At 37.8% G+C, this 17,954-nt stretch overlaps 1 protein-coding gene across 1 annotated transcript in view; it reads right to left on the bottom strand.

Annotated features, from left to right (window-relative positions):
• Positions 1-7,366: 7,366 nt before the first annotated feature.
• The window catches only part of ATAD2B (ATPase family, AAA domain containing 2B), a 122,095-nt gene continuing 111,507 nt past the window's right edge, over positions 7,367-17,954 (bottom strand). Inside the window, 4 exon segments of the mRNA XM_010840538.1 lie at positions 7,367-10,820; positions 13,791-13,919; positions 14,206-14,333; positions 16,885-17,568. Coding sequence (XP_010838840.1) covers positions 10,779-10,820; positions 13,791-13,919; positions 14,206-14,333; positions 16,885-17,568 — 983 coding nt within the window. The 3' untranslated portion in view covers positions 7,367-10,778.

Consider the following 17,954-nt stretch of genomic DNA (forward strand, 5'->3'; position numbering starts at 1 on the left):
AATAGCTCTACTGGAATTCCATCACCTCCACTAGCTTTGTTTGTAGTGATGCTTCCTAAGGCCCACTTGACTTCACATTCCAGGATATCTGGGTCTGAGGTGAGTGATCACACCATCGTGATTATCTGGGTCATGAAGATCTTTTCTGTATAGTTCTTCCGTGTATTCTTGCCACCTCTTCGTAATACCTTCTGTTTCTGTTAGGTCCATACCATTTCAGTCCTCTATTGAGCCCATCTTTGCATGTAACGTTCCCTGCTGCTGCTGCTGCTAAGTTGCTTCAGTCGTGTCTGACTCTGTGTGACCCCATAGATGGCAGCCCACCAGGCTCCCCCATTCCTGGGATTCTCCAGGCAAGAACACTGGAGTGGGTTGCCGTTTCCTTCTCCAATGCAGGAAAGTGAAAAGTGAAAGTGAAGTCGCTCAGTCGTGCCCTACTCATAGCGACCCCATGGACTGCAACCCACCATGCTCTTCCGTCCATGGGGTTTTCCAGGCAAGAATACTGGAGTGGGTTGCCGTTGCCTTCTCTGAATGTTCCCTTGATATCTCTAATTTTCTTGAAGAGATCTCTAGTCTTTTCCCATTCTATTGTTTTCCTCTATTTCTTTGCACTGATCAATGAGTAAGGCTTTCTTATCTCTCCTTGCTATTCTTTGGAGCTCTGCATTCAAATAGTAGCCTACATTTACCCACATTTGTATCTACTGTTGCTAATGTATACAACTCTATAGGGAGCACTGGCTGAGTGGTTTCATAAGAGAACCCCAAATGTTATTATCTTTAGCTTTTTTCCTGTTGGGCTGATGGTATTTCCCAGAGAAGGCTCTGTTATACTCCTATCTGCAGAGACTTTCCCAATTTTAAAAAGCACCTTTTTAGTCTCCCACTCTTAAATATGAGCAGATAGCAGAGAATTACCAAACATTTGAAAAAAGGCTATACTACTAAAGAGGAGCTAAAACAAAGAAAAGCAACTTGGAGGAAAGAGTCTACTCAGGTAGAAGAAAAGTAATTATTGATCTCCACAGAGAGATGAGCTGATATTTCATCCATGAAACAAGAACAAAGTGATACTTTTGAAAAATCATGGGAACCAAAATAGTTTTTAAAAATTAAATATAGAAATAAAAATGTGAAAGAAAATTACAGAAAATTTAAAGATAGAAATTACATAAATTTAAAGAAAATTAAAGAGCAGTCTAGGCAGGCCAATATCTGGGTAACAGTATTTCTAGAGATGGAAAAAAAAGAAAACAAAGGTGAGCAAAAAGAAACAACTCAGGAAAAGTTCTCAGAAGGATGAGTTTCCACAGTAAAGAGGCTCACAGACACCCACTTGGACACGTCTGTGAAATTCCAGCACATTAGGGAAAGATGACTCTAAAAGCTTTGGGAAAGGAAAACAGTATCAAGAAAATGGGTCAAGGATCAGAATAGCACTGTACTTCTCAACAGCAACACAGCTTATAAATGCTAAGAAGAGAAAAGGCAAGGATGATTGTAAAGGAGGTCCTAATAAAATAGCTATGCAAGACCTTAGTAGATGCCAATGCAAAATTAGAAAAGGAGATGAAGTTCTCAAGAAGATGAAATGCCAGCATACCTTCTATGTTTGGAGATACTATGAAGAGAGTTGGTCTGCTGGGGATGAATTTAGGGACCAGTAGCAGTTAATACCAGAGAAGGCAATGGCACCCCACTCCAGTACTCTTGCCTGGAAAATCTCATGGATAGAGGAGCCTGGTGGGCTGCAGTCCATGGGGTCACTACGAGTCAGACACGACTGAGCGACTTCACTTTCACTTTTCACTTTCATGCATTGGAGAAGGAAATGGAAACCCACTCCAATGTTCTTGCCTGGAGAATCCCAGGGATGGGGGAGCCTGGTGAGCTGCCGTCTATGGGGTTGCACAGAGTCAGACATAACTGAAGCGACTTAGCAGCAGCAGCAGTAGCAGTTAATACATAGAAAACTAGGCAAATTAACAACGACTTAATAACCAAAAAAATAATATAGCTCGGCTGTAAATAGCTTTTACATACTCTCAATAAGGCAAATACTGAATAATGATCTAATAAGAATTATAACCAGCTAGGAGGATAAGAAAATAAGAAGCATAGGTTTGTGTTGGAGACAGGTGTGACTATACTCTTCCACAGTGGGAAATCAAAAGATAATGGTAAAAAAAAAACAAACAAAAAAAAAGAAAATGGTAAGAACTGGACACTAAAACAGCAGCCATGTAAAAATATTACTTAGAAATATAGAGGTGTATACCAAAATAGTTTCAGGTGTTGAAAACAATTGGCTCTAGGGAAACTATTTCTTCTTATGGGGAAATCAGGGGATTGGTGGTTTGTACAATAAACCTTTTAGAACCTAAATACTTTATTCTTTAAACCACCTACTTGCATTTAAGTTTAAAAATTAATTTTAAAGATGTAAAATAATTCCATTTATATACATTTAAAAAACTCAAGGAACCAGAGATCAAATTGCCAACATCCGCTGGATCATTAAAAAGGCAACAGAGTTCCAGAAAAACATCTATTTCTGCTTTATTGACTATGCCAAAGCCTTTGACTGTGTGGATCACAATAAACTGTGGAAGGTTCTGGAAGAGATGGGAATACCAGACCACCTGACCTGCCTCTTGAGAAACCTGTATGCAGGTCAGGAAGCAACAGTTAGAACAGAACGTGGAACAACAGACTGGTTCCAAATAGGAAAAGGAGTATGTCAAGGCTGTATATTGTCACCCTGCTTATTTAACTTATATGCAGAGTACATCATGAGAAATGCTGGGCTGGAAGAAGCACAAGCTGGAATCAAGATTGCCAGGGGATATATCAATAAACTCAGATATGCAGATGACACCACCCTTATGGCAGAAAGTGAAGAACTAAAGAGCCTCTTGATGAAAGTGAAAGAGGAGAGTGAAAAAGTTGGCTTAAAGCTCAACATTCAGAAGACTACGGTCATGGCATCTGGTCCCATCACTTCATGGGAAATAGATGGGGAAACAGTGGAAACAGTGTCACTTTATTTTTCGGGGACTCCAAAATCACTGCAGATGGTGATTGCAGCCATGAAATTAAAAGACGCTTACTCCTTGGAAGGAAAGTTATGACCAACCTAAATAGCATATTCAAAAGCAGAGACATTACTTTGCCAACAAAGGTCCGTCTAGTCAAGGCTATGCTTTTTCCAGTGGTCATGTATGGATGTGAGAGTTGGACTGTGAAGAAGCTGAGCGCCGAAGAATCGATGCTTTTGAACTGTGGTGTTGGAGAAGACTCTTGAGAGTTCCTTGGACTGCAAGGAGATCCAACCAGTCCATCATAAAGGTGATCAGTCCTGGGTGTTCTTTGGAAGGACTGATGCTAAAGCTGAAACTCCAGTACTTTGGCCACCTCATGTGAAGAGTTGACTCATTGGAAAAGACCCTGATGCTGGAAGGGATTGGAGGCAGGAGGAGAAGGGGACGACAGAGGATGAGATGGCTGGATGGCACCACTGACTCAACGGACATGAGTTTGGGTAAACTCCGGGAGTTGGTGATGGACAGGAAGGTCTGGTGTGCTGCAATTCATGGGGTTGCAAAGAGTAGGACATGACTGAGCAACTGAACTGACTGAAAAAACTCAAATCATTTTCATGGATACATAAAAATATACTACTTGTATAATTAGAGTCGTAATGATTAAAAATTATTGAACACTTCCTATGTGCCTGGTACTGTCCCAAGTGCTTCACATTGGCTGAGTCAAATACATAATCCTCACAGTAACCACCATGGCCTTAGCATTACCATTATCCCCCATCTAAAACGTAGACTGATGTGCAGACAGCTGAAATAACTTGCAGAATGTTGCATAGCCAAGACGGGATTCAACTAGGATTCAAACTCAGTCAGTCTGGCTTCAGCACCCCACACTATTACCTTCTCAAATAACAAGTTAAAACACAGACAAGAAAGATGTTCATTGAAGGCATCAGAGTGTCTCACTCTGCTGAAGAAAGAAAAAGAATGGGACCAGGGAAGGAAGAGAAAGGGACCTTCATCCTCATCTAGAATTAAAGAACAAAATCAATTATGACAAACAGCTAGCATTTAATTCTGGATGGTGGGAACATGCACGTTATATTATTCTCCACAGTATTCTATAGTTTTGAAAGTGTTTATTAATAGGGGAGAAAAACTTGCATAAAATGAATTTCTCTTCCACCTTAATGATAGATCAGTAAGAATCCAAGCTCTGAAGCCACACAAGGCAGAAACCCCAGCTAACATTCATTAACTGTGTAACCTTGAGCAAGTTGCTCAATCAACTCCTTATTTCAGTTTCCCCTTAAGCGACAGTTCTTACCTCATATAGTGCTGTGGTAATTAAATGGTTAATTCTTAAAATGGGGCCTAACATGCAGATGTCTGCTATTACTACTACCCTCCTGTTACCCAGACATCCGCCACTACTAGATGACATCTTTTTTGCTCCTTGCCCACTGAACTGTAAGCTCCAAGGGAAGCAGGACCTTGCCTGTCCTGTCCTCAGCTGTAACTCTAATGCCAAGAACTGGGCTTGGCAAGTGGCAGTCACTCAAATAAAAGTGTTAAATAAACTTTGACCTGTGGTGACAGAGAACTGCTTGTACTATCCCCTGCAGCTGTCATGCTATTTCACTTCTCAATCTGTGCTTCTGTTGTCCCTTCTGCCTGAAGGCCTTTCCTAGCCCAATGCCTCAGCTCAGGCATGGGGTTTCTCAGGAAGGCTTCTCTGAGGTTGGCTACATGCTCCTCCTCTGTACACCTATAGTGCCTTATGCAGAACTCAGTTGCAACACGTGACTTATAATACTGAAATGATGTATGTGTGTGTCTGTCTACCCACACAAGAAGTCAAGCATAGCGAATAAGCACATCCACTCGAGTCAGACTGGCAGCATTTGAATTCTGGCTGTGTGACCTTGGGCAAATTACTTTATGTCTCAGTTTCCTGGCCTGTAAAATGAGGACAATAATAACACTTATCTCATAAGCCTCTCATAGGATTAAAATGGTTTCTATTTGTATTTATAAAACATTCACAACAGTCCCCGGCAGCTAGTAAACGCTGTATAAGTAAGCTGTAACAATCTCCTTGAACACAGACACAAGTTCTTGCCCATGTTTACGTTCCCTCAAACTGATGACTTTTACACTAGTCCAAAGAAAAGAATCAGTGCCCAAACTAAGTCAGCTGCAAAAAAGATGCAGAAGGGGTGATGGAGAAGGCATGATGGATATGAAACAAGTTTAGAATGAGGAAAAAAAGAAATCAACAGAACACACCACATGATTACAATGAGATTCATCATAAGGAAGAGAAAATTTAGGATGACAGGATTTGGATTCTTGATGGACCAGGTTTTATTCACAAGATGAAAAATATAAGAAAAGGAAAAAGGAGACTTCTTGGCAATTTTTAACAACAAAATGCTTCATTCAATGCTTAAACAAAGAAGAACACTTAAAAAGAACAGTTCGAACTCTGATTAACCATGCCAGAAATCTGGTACTTTATATCTAAAAGAACTTAAGCTCCATGAGGACAAGGACTTTTTCTGTTTTGTTGGCTGCTTTATTTCCAGCTCCTGCAACATATAGTAGGCACTTATTATATATTTGTTGAATCTGTGAAAGGATGATTTAGGTAAGTTTCAGCTTTCTTTGTCAATTGAACCAAAAAGTAAGTTAAAGATTTATTATATGTCCAGCATTGTTTTAAATTCCTACAGGGAATATAAATTATGATACTTCTTTTGTATCCCCTTTCCCACATGAATAAATTACTAAGTTTTACATAACATTAGTAATTTACTATGTTACACAATACAAAATACAGCTAAATTCTGAGGAGAAAAAATACCATAAGGGATATCTATTGGTATAGAATGGGCATGAATAAAGTGATACAATATTAATACGAAGGGTCACAAGAAACTAAGAAAAAATTTTGATAAAGTAAGGTTAGACTCTAGAAAAGTCAAAGAGAGGCAAAGGCCAAATATTAATAAATATTTATATTATTTACATTTGCCAATATTTATTTATATTCAGTTCAGTTCAGTTCAGTCACTCAGTCATGTCAGACTCTTTGCGACCCCATGAATCGCAGCATGCCAGGCCTCCCTGTCCATCACCAACTATATTAATAAAATGCCAACTCTCTCTGAAGACCTTCCTCATTGTCCCATTCCTAAACAGAATTGATTCCCTTCTTAGAACTATGAACAGCACTGTGATCCTCTGTTACAGTCCTTAATCCACTCAGTCATTTCTACTAGCATTTGTACCAACTTCCCCTAGCAGATTATAAGCTTCTAAAGGACAGAGAATATCACCTGTATCATGTCACGAATTTCTGACTCAGTGCCTAGCACATAACAGACATGATTGTGTGGGAAAGAGAGAGAATTTGTATTCTAAAACATAGCCAAGAGACAACTTTTCAGGTATTCGGGCGTGAGGACTAAATGAAGCAGATACTTAAAGATTAGTCTCTCACTTTACTGTAGTTTTGAGTCCAGTGGAAAACTAAAACTGGATACATAAACCCAACTTCATCCCTGGGGCCCTCAAAACTTGATTGAGACTCAAATTCAATTATAAACTCCTTATCTAAACATTCAGATAAAACTTTCAAAAGTCTGTTTCCCAGGTTTATCAATATCAGTCTTCTGATACATACAACAATCAAAAGTAAGAATTAATCTGCAAAACCAAGAAAAACAAATTCAAACAGTTCCTTTTTATCATCTTTAAAAATGGAGGGGGGGGGGGCATTAAAGATTTATGTAGAAGAAGATTAGTATACTAACCTTGGAATATACATATACACCAGACAACAGAAATACGGGCGATCTAAAGCCAAGTACATTCTATTCGCTTAAAGCAATAAACCCCATAAAATTCTGGTGTGAAATCTCTCTCCACATTTAAATTCTATTATTCAAAACACACCGACAACTAGGTGATCAGAGAGAAGAGCACTATAAAATAAGTGAATCATACTACCTGATTGTCTATTGTTGCATAGTCTTCCAATGAGAAAAACAAATCACAGAAGTAATCCATTTGATTCTAACAACTTTTAGACAATCTTCATATGAAGTTAAAACTACACTTGTTCAACAGAAAAAAGTTCAACTTTAAGCTAAAAAATACCTAGGGCAACTAAATCTAAAAGAATCATAGAACAAGATTCTCAGGGTGCTTAATAAACATCACCATGCCCTAGCTGCAAAATAGATGAGTTCAGCTAGAAACAAAGCATTGCATTTGCAGCCAACAGTAATGATGATTAAGCTGAAGAAAGACATGATTTTCTTGTCATCTTTATTCAAGTATTTCACAGCAGTTATATTACAAATTACAGTAAATGTTCAAAATTCCAGAATTCAAAAATTAAATAATTTACTTCAAACTAATGTAAAATGAAGTCAAATGTAAAACATCAACTTAACACAATTCTAAATTAAACTACAAACCCAAAATAGACCATAGTTGAGGAGGTCTACTTACTCTACAAAGTGGACATACATGAATGAAACCAAAGAGGACTCCCAAAGTCTAAATAACCGAATGTACAAAATACAAAAGATGTTGGTACAAGTCCAAATTCAAGCTTACAATGTGATTACAAATAATAATTATAATAACAATGGCATTCAGCTACGGGACCTGACACTGAAGATACCTACTGAATAGCACCATAGCTGAACCAACTTAATCAAAAAATGGGAAGATATTACCACCCCACTCCCTAAAAAATAAAATCCAGTAAATCTACAAATACATTGGCATATGAGAAAAATCAAGTCCTGAAAGAATGTACTGAAAGGACAATAAAACTAAACAAAAAAAAATTAATCACAGGTGAGATTCAAGCTCAAAAACACAATTAACTCCACAGCCATCAGTTTCAACCTAGTGCAGTTCCATCGTCTTCAAAAGCTCCTATGGTCCCCACAGCTGAGCATTAACTATTGTTGGGCTGGGCCGTGATACACATTTTAGTCATCTGGGAGCAAGGTTTTACACAGGAGCTAATGTATAATGCTCACAATAGGAAATAAGAACAGAGGTCAATTTGTACATATTTTTGCCAATGCTATACAGCAAAAATCAAGAACTTACAGAAAGGTAAACAAAATTGAGTCTGCTTGGATAATTTTACAAGCTGCTTTAAATTCTAGAACCACCAGATAGCTGTAAAGTAAGCAAAACTGGTATAGCGTGTTTCTTTTGCAGGGGGAAAGGGGCCAGAGGAGTTAGTACAATTTCAGCTCATTTTTCTCCCCTTGGCATTAGATTGGCTTTCTCCTTAAGACCTAAACTGTTCAGAGTGGCAGATCCTATCATACTGAGGTTGCCTCCTATTTCTCTTATCTCTATCAAGGTTAAAATTAAAAAACTTGATCTTTTGGAAGCATTTTAATGCTGAACATAAATAAATTTCCCTTGTCAAACTCACTGATGGCTAAAACCTTAACCTGTACAAATTTAGTAACTTACTAAGAACATGTGCATTTTTTTTCCATTCACAAGTGCTGCTGTTACTTGAACAGAATGCTTCTGAATTAGAGTAACTGGAATAAATATTTAAAGAAAAATAGTGCAGCAAGAACCTGAGACTTGCAAAAAACCCTTTTACCAGAAACTTGCTACAAAAAATCTGCTACATCTTATTTCATCAAATCTTTAAATTCTGTAACAATTTCCATCAAAATACAAAATGCTAATGTATTAGACAGTAAAATAGCTTGAACTGGTATGATGGTAATAAATACTAAAGAAAGCATGAAAATCCTCCCAATAATCAAATTAGAGGTTTCAAATGACCTCCCCTTTAAAATTGGTTCATCGTTAATCGCACTTGCCCACCTTAAAAATACAGTGTGTCTACACGGGTAGCATCTTGAATTATATGACTAACTGAATATCATGAAAAGTTCATAGGTATAAAGAAAACAAGTGGCATTATTTTAAAATTAAACTAGAGTTAGAAAGCGTAAAATGTTCATGTAAATGCAAAGAAGCACTTAAGATTACTGCAGTAGCCTTGGCCAAAGCGTGCTTTCTGCACTGGCATCCAGCACCCTACGAAGCCAGAGACGAGGAGACAAGTACCTTAGCTTCAGCATGTAAACGGTGGCAAAGTGAATACAGAACTCTGTAGACACCGTTGGTAACTAAAATACAAAAAGCTGAGGTAGCTCAGTATCTCTGCAGTAGTCCAAGACCATTTGCTCTAAAATCCAAACTACATGTGTTGCATATATTGGAAAGACACACCTGTGCAGCTAACGGCTATAATGAACGAAGGTATCAAGCCAACTTGTCAAAATTTTCTACTTTTTTGTTTAAAAATCATCTGATAAAAAAGTCACTGCACTCCTTTTGCCTCTTTGCAACTGCCTAGACTGTGTCTCTGAATTTGTAGAAAGTTTTTGTAAAACTAGTAATCCATAATTAATTTTAGATAAGTACAAGTCACAGAAATCGCTCAACAAGATCCAAAATGGGTTCCGATCAAAATGAATAGTTAGTTGTGAAGGTAAGCTTATGATGAGGGATTTAAATATTAATACTGTTATTCAAGGACCATACCAGAGCTCACTTGCAACTATGCATATTGAAAAAGAATTTTATGGAGCTCCTAGACAAAAATTCCTCTTTTCTTTCCATTTGGCAAGTCCTGGCTTTAAACCAAAACAGTAATAATTTGCTATACATGAAAATCATTCTTCTCTGGGAACTCAAACATGAATATCCATTAAATTACCACTGATAGAAGAAAATAGAAGGCAGTTCTATTTTCTGACCATCATTGTCATCGATACCAAAAAGAGTGTGGTTTTTTTTTTTATGGATTGTGTATTATTTTTTGTTGTTGTTGCTTCATCACATGTTTCTTAAACAGAAACAAACCATACAGGAAAACTTACCATTTTTAGTATATTTTGTAGCTTAACAACTTTCTTGATTGAGTTTTAAAAGCAATATAGGCATTTCATACCAAATCACTGGCTGCCTCTTAATGATACAGAGTATCAAAACTTATTTTCAGGGTTGTGACCAAAGAAAACATTCTAATTCATTTGCTACAAACAAGCCCATCCTTGTGTTTAGCCTTATCCTTTCTCAAATGAATAAAAAGGCACATTAAAGGCAGTTCTAAAGAGCCTAATCTAATTTCATCCAGTTTCTTCAGTTTCCCACCAGAATGTACCATAGCCAATTTCAAAACAGGCTTTAGTCCATTACCCAGAGAAAAAAATAAAACAAATATGATAAAAGGGGTAGAAAGGAGAGGGAAAGGAACAGGTTGCCCACTTTTTAAACAATTCAACACAGTAAGAACTGCCCCATCCAGTTTCCTCAAATTTGCTGGTCTGCTCCCTAAGAGACAAATCTCCAAAAAAGAGTGCACAAAAAGAGGAGCAGAAGTGAGAGCAGTTTCTGTAGCACCAAAATCTCCAATCTGTGGGGTTGTATTTTTTATTTGTGGAAAATACAACATGTTTCTGAAGTTCTGTTTGGTTCTTGTAGGCTGGTTGGTTTCAGGTACCTGAGACAATAGCACCAAATTCAACAGAGAGAAAGAATGAGTGAGAGAGCACTTTACACCAAGGCTCTGCACGTTAATTGGTGCAATTTGAAATTGAATGGCTCAGAAGACTGCTCTGTCAGGAGCAGATTGGAGGGGATAAACCACTCTTCTTGAAAGGTTCATAGGAATGTCTCAAACATATGAACTGTTCTTTCCATCTCCTATAAGGGGGAGGAAAAAAGTACAAGTTACCTATTAAAGGAAATACAAAAGCATTACGGAAAAATTCACTTCAAATCAACTTTCTCAAGAAAGAATTTTAGATACAAAGTTAAGCTTTAAATATATTCCTGATTATAATACTATAGTTACTGTGTAAGACTATCTGCTCTAGACATTTCCAAATGCCTCCTATTTTACATTTAGGCTAATGAGGATGATGCTAGCAACGAGTTCTTGTTATACCAGATATTTTATTAAGAAATTTGCATATATAAATAATTTGCCAGGAAGTAAATAGCAGAGTCAAGATTTGAATACAGAGTCAGGATTTGAATACAGGTAGCCTCACTCCAAAGCCTACACACTTCCCTACTCATTATGGAGTGGGTTGCCATTTCCTTCTCCAGGGGACCTTCTCGACCCAAGAATTGAACCTGGGTCTCCAGCATTCCAGGCAGATTCTTTACCATGTGAGCCACCAGGGAAGTCCTCATTATATTCAACTCCCAAAGCAAAATGAATCTATTCCATATGTAAAACTTGTACCCAAAGTAGAATGCACCTTGTTCCCAATGCTGTTCACTTGAATTAGAGTTGAAATTTAGAAAGGAAAAAAAAAGCCAGGAAGAGTCAATGCCACCACCCCCAGGAATGCCACTCACTGGTGATTCTGCTATAGATTTCCTTCCCTTCTAAATGAGGCCCCAAGATTATATGGTTCCAAGACCCAGACTGAAAAATGTTTCACTGCTGAAGAGTATTCAGTCCATTCATGATAATCAAATATCATCATGTGAACAAAGAAGTTCTAGAATTTAAAAAAAGTAAAGAACTCTACCCCACACATTACATTCAGATAGGCAAATGCCAAATACATCTAAGACATCTGGTTTTCCTTTCCCTCTTTATGAAAAATAAATGTGTGTGTGCTCAGTCATGTCTGACTCTTTGGGATCCCATGGACTATAGCCCATCAGGCTTCTCTGTCCATGGGATTTCCCAGCCAAGAATACTAGAGCAGGTTGCAACTTCCTACTCCAGGGATCTTCCCGACCCAGGGATCAAACCCCCATCTCTTGTGCCTCTGCTTTGGCAGGTGGATTCTTTACCACTGCGCCACCCAAAACACCTCCAAAGAAATTATATCCTACATCTCTACAGAACTAATAAGGTATACTAACAGATTATCATCTAATCAAAAGGTTATATAAATGATCAATCAGAATTACTCCTGCTAAATGTTTCATCATATGTTACTGAGTAGGAGAAAAGTCCAGTTATGAAACAGAATATACAATACTATCCCAACTTTTAAATACACATCCATACTTATATACATGTTATGTACATCTAGACATTTTTAAAGGATGGAAAATATTCTAAGAGATTAACAATGATTAGTTTCCTCCAGATGGTGGTATGTGGGTGATGTTTTTATTTTTTCATTTTTGCTTTCCTGTTATATAGTTTCTACATTATTATATAAGGTTGGTACAGATTCATAAAAATGTGACAGAAAAATATGATTACAAAATAACTTTTAAGTGCACCCTTGCTTTGATTCAAGTATAATACAGGCATTGCTGTTGTTTAGTTGCTGAGTCGTATCTGACTCGCTTTTGACCCCATGGATTGTGTAGCCCACCAGGGATTTTCCAGACAAGAATACTGGAGTGGGTTGCCATTTCCTTCTCCAAAGGATCTTCCTGACACGGGGACTGAACCTGCATCTCCTGCACTGCAGGCAGATTCTTTACCACTGAGCCACCTGGGAAGCCTAATGCAGGCATACCCTGGAGACACTGCCTTCCAGACAAAAAACAAAGGCAGTTATATAAATTGTTTAGTTTCCCAGTGCAAATAAAAGTTGTGTTTACATACACTGTGTAATGGCATTATGTCTAAAACACAATGTACACACCTTAACTTTTTTAACATTTTAAAATTTGTGGGAAAAAAATGCTAACCATCATCTGCGCCTTCAGAAAGTCATAATCTTTTTGCAGTAACATCAAAGATCACTAATCACAGATCACCATAATATAATAATGAAAATGTATGAAATACTGCAACTATTATCAAAATGTAACACAGAAACACAAAGTGAGCAAATGCTGTTGCAAAATGGAGGTGTTGCCACAAATCTTCAACTTGCAAAAATTTCAGTATGTGCACAGGACAATAAAGCAAGATATGCCTGTATTCCATATTACACATGCAGAATAGGCACATCCTCTACACATAAACCTTTAACATATTAAAAACGTTCCTTGAGAACAGAGACTTTTGTCTTATTCATTTTTTGCATTCACATTTGCTCAGATGACCTCAAAAAGCAGAAGAGTGACTTAATGATATAAATTATATAAAAAAAGATATAAGCTCGTATTTATAAGAAATTTTCTTATGGCCCAGAATTGTCTAGAAGGGCAATGGCTCACTTCTATGGTATTCAAGCATAAGGACGACCACTCATGTGGCTGTTTCACAAGGACTAGATCTGATTAAATGAGATGACTTTTAAGTTCTCTTCCAGTCATTACTAGGGTGGCCAATAGGTCTCAAGGCCCACACCAACCCCTTTTAACCAGTAGTGGCTGCCTAGAGAGTAGTGGTAACATGGACTGTGAGGCCAGCTCACATTCAACAGGCCCACGTGATACGCATCATCTGTGAAGTCGCTGAGAAGCAAGGGAGGGGAGAACTGCACCATGCTATTCCGTGTGTCTGCCAACCATGGATTTCTGTGTTTTGATAAACAAAGAAACCCAGATTACTTCTGTTCTGAGACAAAAGGGTACAAAGAGGTTATTTTTATAACTCTTCATGATTCGTCTTAATCTTAAATCTTCAAATCACTCTTCAGTTACTTGGCGAAAAATTCAAAATAAAATAACTTTGTTTTCTCTTTACTTTGTGACAAGTAACAGCACATATTTATTTATTCTCCAGATGAACTAAACACTTACCTCTACAAGTTGTGATTTGTCATAATCTTTACGGTGACGGTAGATGCACTGACTAAGAAGAGAATATAATCTCTCAAGTTGATCAACAGCCAGATTGTTGCTTTTATCTACCAACAAATCAAGCAATTTCTAAGAAAAATTAAAAGAATAAAATGAAGTTTGATTTCATTGTTCACACTGAAACAGTACTACTCAAATGCTAGGCAACAGGTACCACATGCTATGGTATAAACCTGACCCCTTAGTTTAGAAGATTCCAGGGCTTAGTTTATTACCAAGAACATTCTCATATTTCTAAACCCCTCAAAACATTTTCATTAGAAGCCCTAGAGTACTCATATTCCAAGGTTCAAGGAAAAAATTACTAAAACTTATTTCCATTCATTTAAAACTTCCCAGGAAGAGCTAAGCTTACCTTCAGTCTCTCATGATCAACTATAAGAGGCGGCACAGGCTCAGATGGCTCTTCTGGAACCAGTTCCAGGCTTGTTGTTTTTGCCTGTTCTAAAATTAACTTACGGTATTTCTTTACTTTAGAAGCACCTACAATTGAAAGAAAAATGCACTGCAGCAAATAAAAGTTCATAAAAATCAGGCTTAAACTATTATAAATTTTACCCACCACAAATCCTTTTTGGAATAAGGATATTATTCTTCAATTAATAAATGGTTTTTTGAGGTAAGACTAAGAAACCTAAGTTAAAGAGGACTAAACCACAACTATGAAAGCCAAGTCATACCAGAATATCACCTAACAAATGTATCCACTGAAAGGGAGGTAAAAGCAATCTTCAGCTCTAAGAAGTGACTTATAAACTATCTTCACTCTCTGTATGATAATCATTTTAAAATGTGGAGCTTTCAGAACTAGAAGAAAAGGAAGCAACATAGAAAAGCAGATGCTAACACAAAGTAAGGCCAACCCGCTTCATATCTGCCTCCCAAAGCAAAACATTTTCCTCAACATTGTCTGAAATTTCTTATTTTTCTCAGTTATACTGCCTGTGTTACACAATATTTTCTCTTAAAAATATAAGTCCATTAAAAATGCAAAAGGTCTAGTGTCTTTTCCTACTACCTTTGATTAAATTAATATATTTTAATACTTTCCTCCCAACATTCTCCTAAGACCAATCATACTGAAAAAAACAGAAATTTGGAGGCAGCTAAGTATAATTTGACTGCACCAGGCACTCTGAGGGGTAGGGAGGGTAGGCAGACCATTAAGCCCTACGCGCTCTGAGTAGGAGTACTCTAAAGAAGAGACGGGCAGGGGTAGGGGGCCACAAGGACAAACTTGGACCATTTCTTACACAGGACCTGGCCCATGTTCTGGGAAACTAAGGAGAATCTTTCTCCTCCCTCCTGCATTAGTCCTCTTATTCCCAAGTCTTTAAACAATTCTTTCTCATCAATGCCTGCTATATAAATAATAAAAGAACCAAGATGTTGCCTTCAAAAACATATACCCTGATGTATCAGAGAAATTTTATATTAAAGACAGCCTTTAGACTGAAAACCTAGTTTAATTAACATATGAAAAACCAGTTCGATTAACATATGCTAGGAGTTTTGTTAAGACCACACGAATCCTCATTATTTCACCCAGGGACGTCTAGGGGGTCAAAGAACCTGAGTTAGGAACCACTGCGCCAGGTTACAGTGCCCTGGACACTTACAAATGAAAACTTCAGGTGAAGCTTTTACACAGCAAATACTTTTAAAGCTGTTAGCTGAACATAATATTCATTTAAACCTTTTCTGTAAGCTTACTAAAATCTCAGTGAAGTAGCATTACAAAGACTCCCCCACCCACTCACCCATTCTGCCTCGTAACAGGAGTCTCTCCCTTTTCCCCACATTGTCCCATTCATTACTTAATTCTAGCTTCAACACATTTTTTAAGTTCTGTCTATATGATAGCCCAGATAAATAATGCTTCTAAAACTGCTTTCTACTATTAAATATTAAAAATTTTCAAGAGGCAGCATAAATCTGTACCTTTCTCTTTATCCATTAAAAGAATTCTAAGACTTTGAACAATATCATCCTACTCTAATTCTTCTGGATAGCTCAAATAAACTGGCATTAAAAAACTTTTCTCACAGAGCCCAAATCCCAGGCTAACACCATATACTCCACATAATTTAGAGAGCACAATACAATTTCAAGATAATCGAGTGCAAGACTAGTTACCTGTTTAGGAAGGAAATGCACAGTGAACAGGGTAGGTCTGTCTCTTAATACACCCCACCCCTCCACGGGCTAAAGAATCATGACAAATAGCAAAGCAGGGCCAGAAACCCTCAACTCCCCCATCCACTGCTTCTTCAGGAATCACATATCCAAGGGAAGTCAGGAGTGGGCAGAGAGCTCTGACTCAGCAAGAATCAAGTCACTTTGACAGTGAGGATTCTGCTGCTTTCTTCCACCACTGGTTTATAAAGCAACAGTGTCTCTAGATTAACACCCCTCAGATTCAACTGACAATGACTGCCTGGCATGAATATACCTTAGGATGTGCCAGGTACCAGGAGAGGCAATTAACATACAAGACTTATTTAATCCCTGCAGTGATACCACCCTGAAGTTTAATTCAGAAGATGGAAAGACGCAGAACCAGAAAATACAAGCAACTAACTCAGAATCACATGATTATAATAAACAACAGTGGAAATATAATGTGGGTTTATATGACTCTGATATACCATACTGCCATAGCATCCAAGTCTTCTCACCTACCTCTCACCCCATCCCAATAATCCTTCTGTCAGAAATCCCATCCTCTTAACAACTGTGGATTTATTCAGCTTTCAGTCATAAATCCATTAGGAAAGGGACAATAATCAGACAGGAGCATGAAGAGGAAGCAGCCAGGAAAGCAATGCCTTCTGGACAATAAACCCTCTAAAACATACACCAAAATTTATTATGTGTGTGTACACTTTTCTAGGAAAAGGGGTGAAAACTGCAACAAATTCTCAAAGGGGTATAATTATTCATCAACTATTGCTACTGGGGACCAGATAAAATATGCATGTAATTAACTCTGCAGTTTAAAACCTCAGGAAAAATTTTAAAACATTAGCTCTACCTTCTTTATCCAGTTCTGCATCTTTAACCTCTACATCAGGGCCAGGCTCTAACTTCTCGTTAGTGCTACATTCCAGTGCCTCTAGTTTCTCAGGATCATCTCCATGATTTTCATTTGAAGTTTCTGGTTTTTCTTTTGACTGGTCCTCCAGGAGAGTCTTTTGTTCAGAACTACATTTATCTCCACTGCCACAGCAAGAAACTACTTCAGCTTTGCCATTCTGACACTCCAGAACTGGTATTCCTTCAAAACTGTCTGTGGAGGCCTCACCATTTAGACAGCCTTCTTTAAGGAAAGGCTCTTTCCGAGATGTCTGTTCTGGATTTAGAGAACTGCTGCTGTTGATGAGTAGAGACTCATTTGAACTTTCCTCTTCGGTAGATGCAAAGTTCTCTTTTGTGCTTGCTCCATTGTTAAGCCTCTGCCCCTGGTCCATGTCCATGATGTCACAGGATGATTCATCATTGGTCATAGATAAGTCTCCAGTCTCTTCTCCATTTTCTTCATGGCAGTCAGTGCTTACCTCAAACTCTCCATTTTCGAGCAATTTCCTGTCCTCCATATGATTCTCATAGTCAGTAAATTTGGTGTCGTCTTCATCTTTTTTTAAATTATTGACTTTCCTTTTCTTAATAATTCCTTTACCCCACTGTGATCGCCGCCGTGATTTTCTCCGAACTCGAACTATTTTACAAAGAAGGGAAAAAGATATATAGAACTTGTAGGTGCAATGCTTGTTTCACAAATGTTTATTAAGTAAGATCCAAAAGAAAGTAAACCCACACTACCGTAACACAGAGACAAAAACTACTTAGCTCTTGGCACCCATGTTGACTAATCTTCACACCTACAAAATGGATATGATGTCAGGGATGAGCTCTGACAAATGAAAATATTTTTAATTTATTTCCTGCATGAGTTGACTAAGCACTCACTCTTTATGATTGCCCTAGATCCTACTTTATTGCTTTTCCTAATTCTTAACACCCAAAGGCCAAGCACACTATACATTTAGGAAATGGTCATATTACCAGGCTGCCTGGAAGGTTTGGGACTACAGCCCTGGATTT

This window comes from Bison bison, unplaced genomic scaffold (assembly GCF_000754665.1).
Source record: "Bison bison bison isolate TAMUID 2011002044 unplaced genomic scaffold, Bison_UMD1.0 scf7180017864145, whole genome shotgun sequence".
NCBI lineage: Eukaryota > Metazoa > Chordata > Mammalia > Artiodactyla > Bovidae > Bison > Bison bison.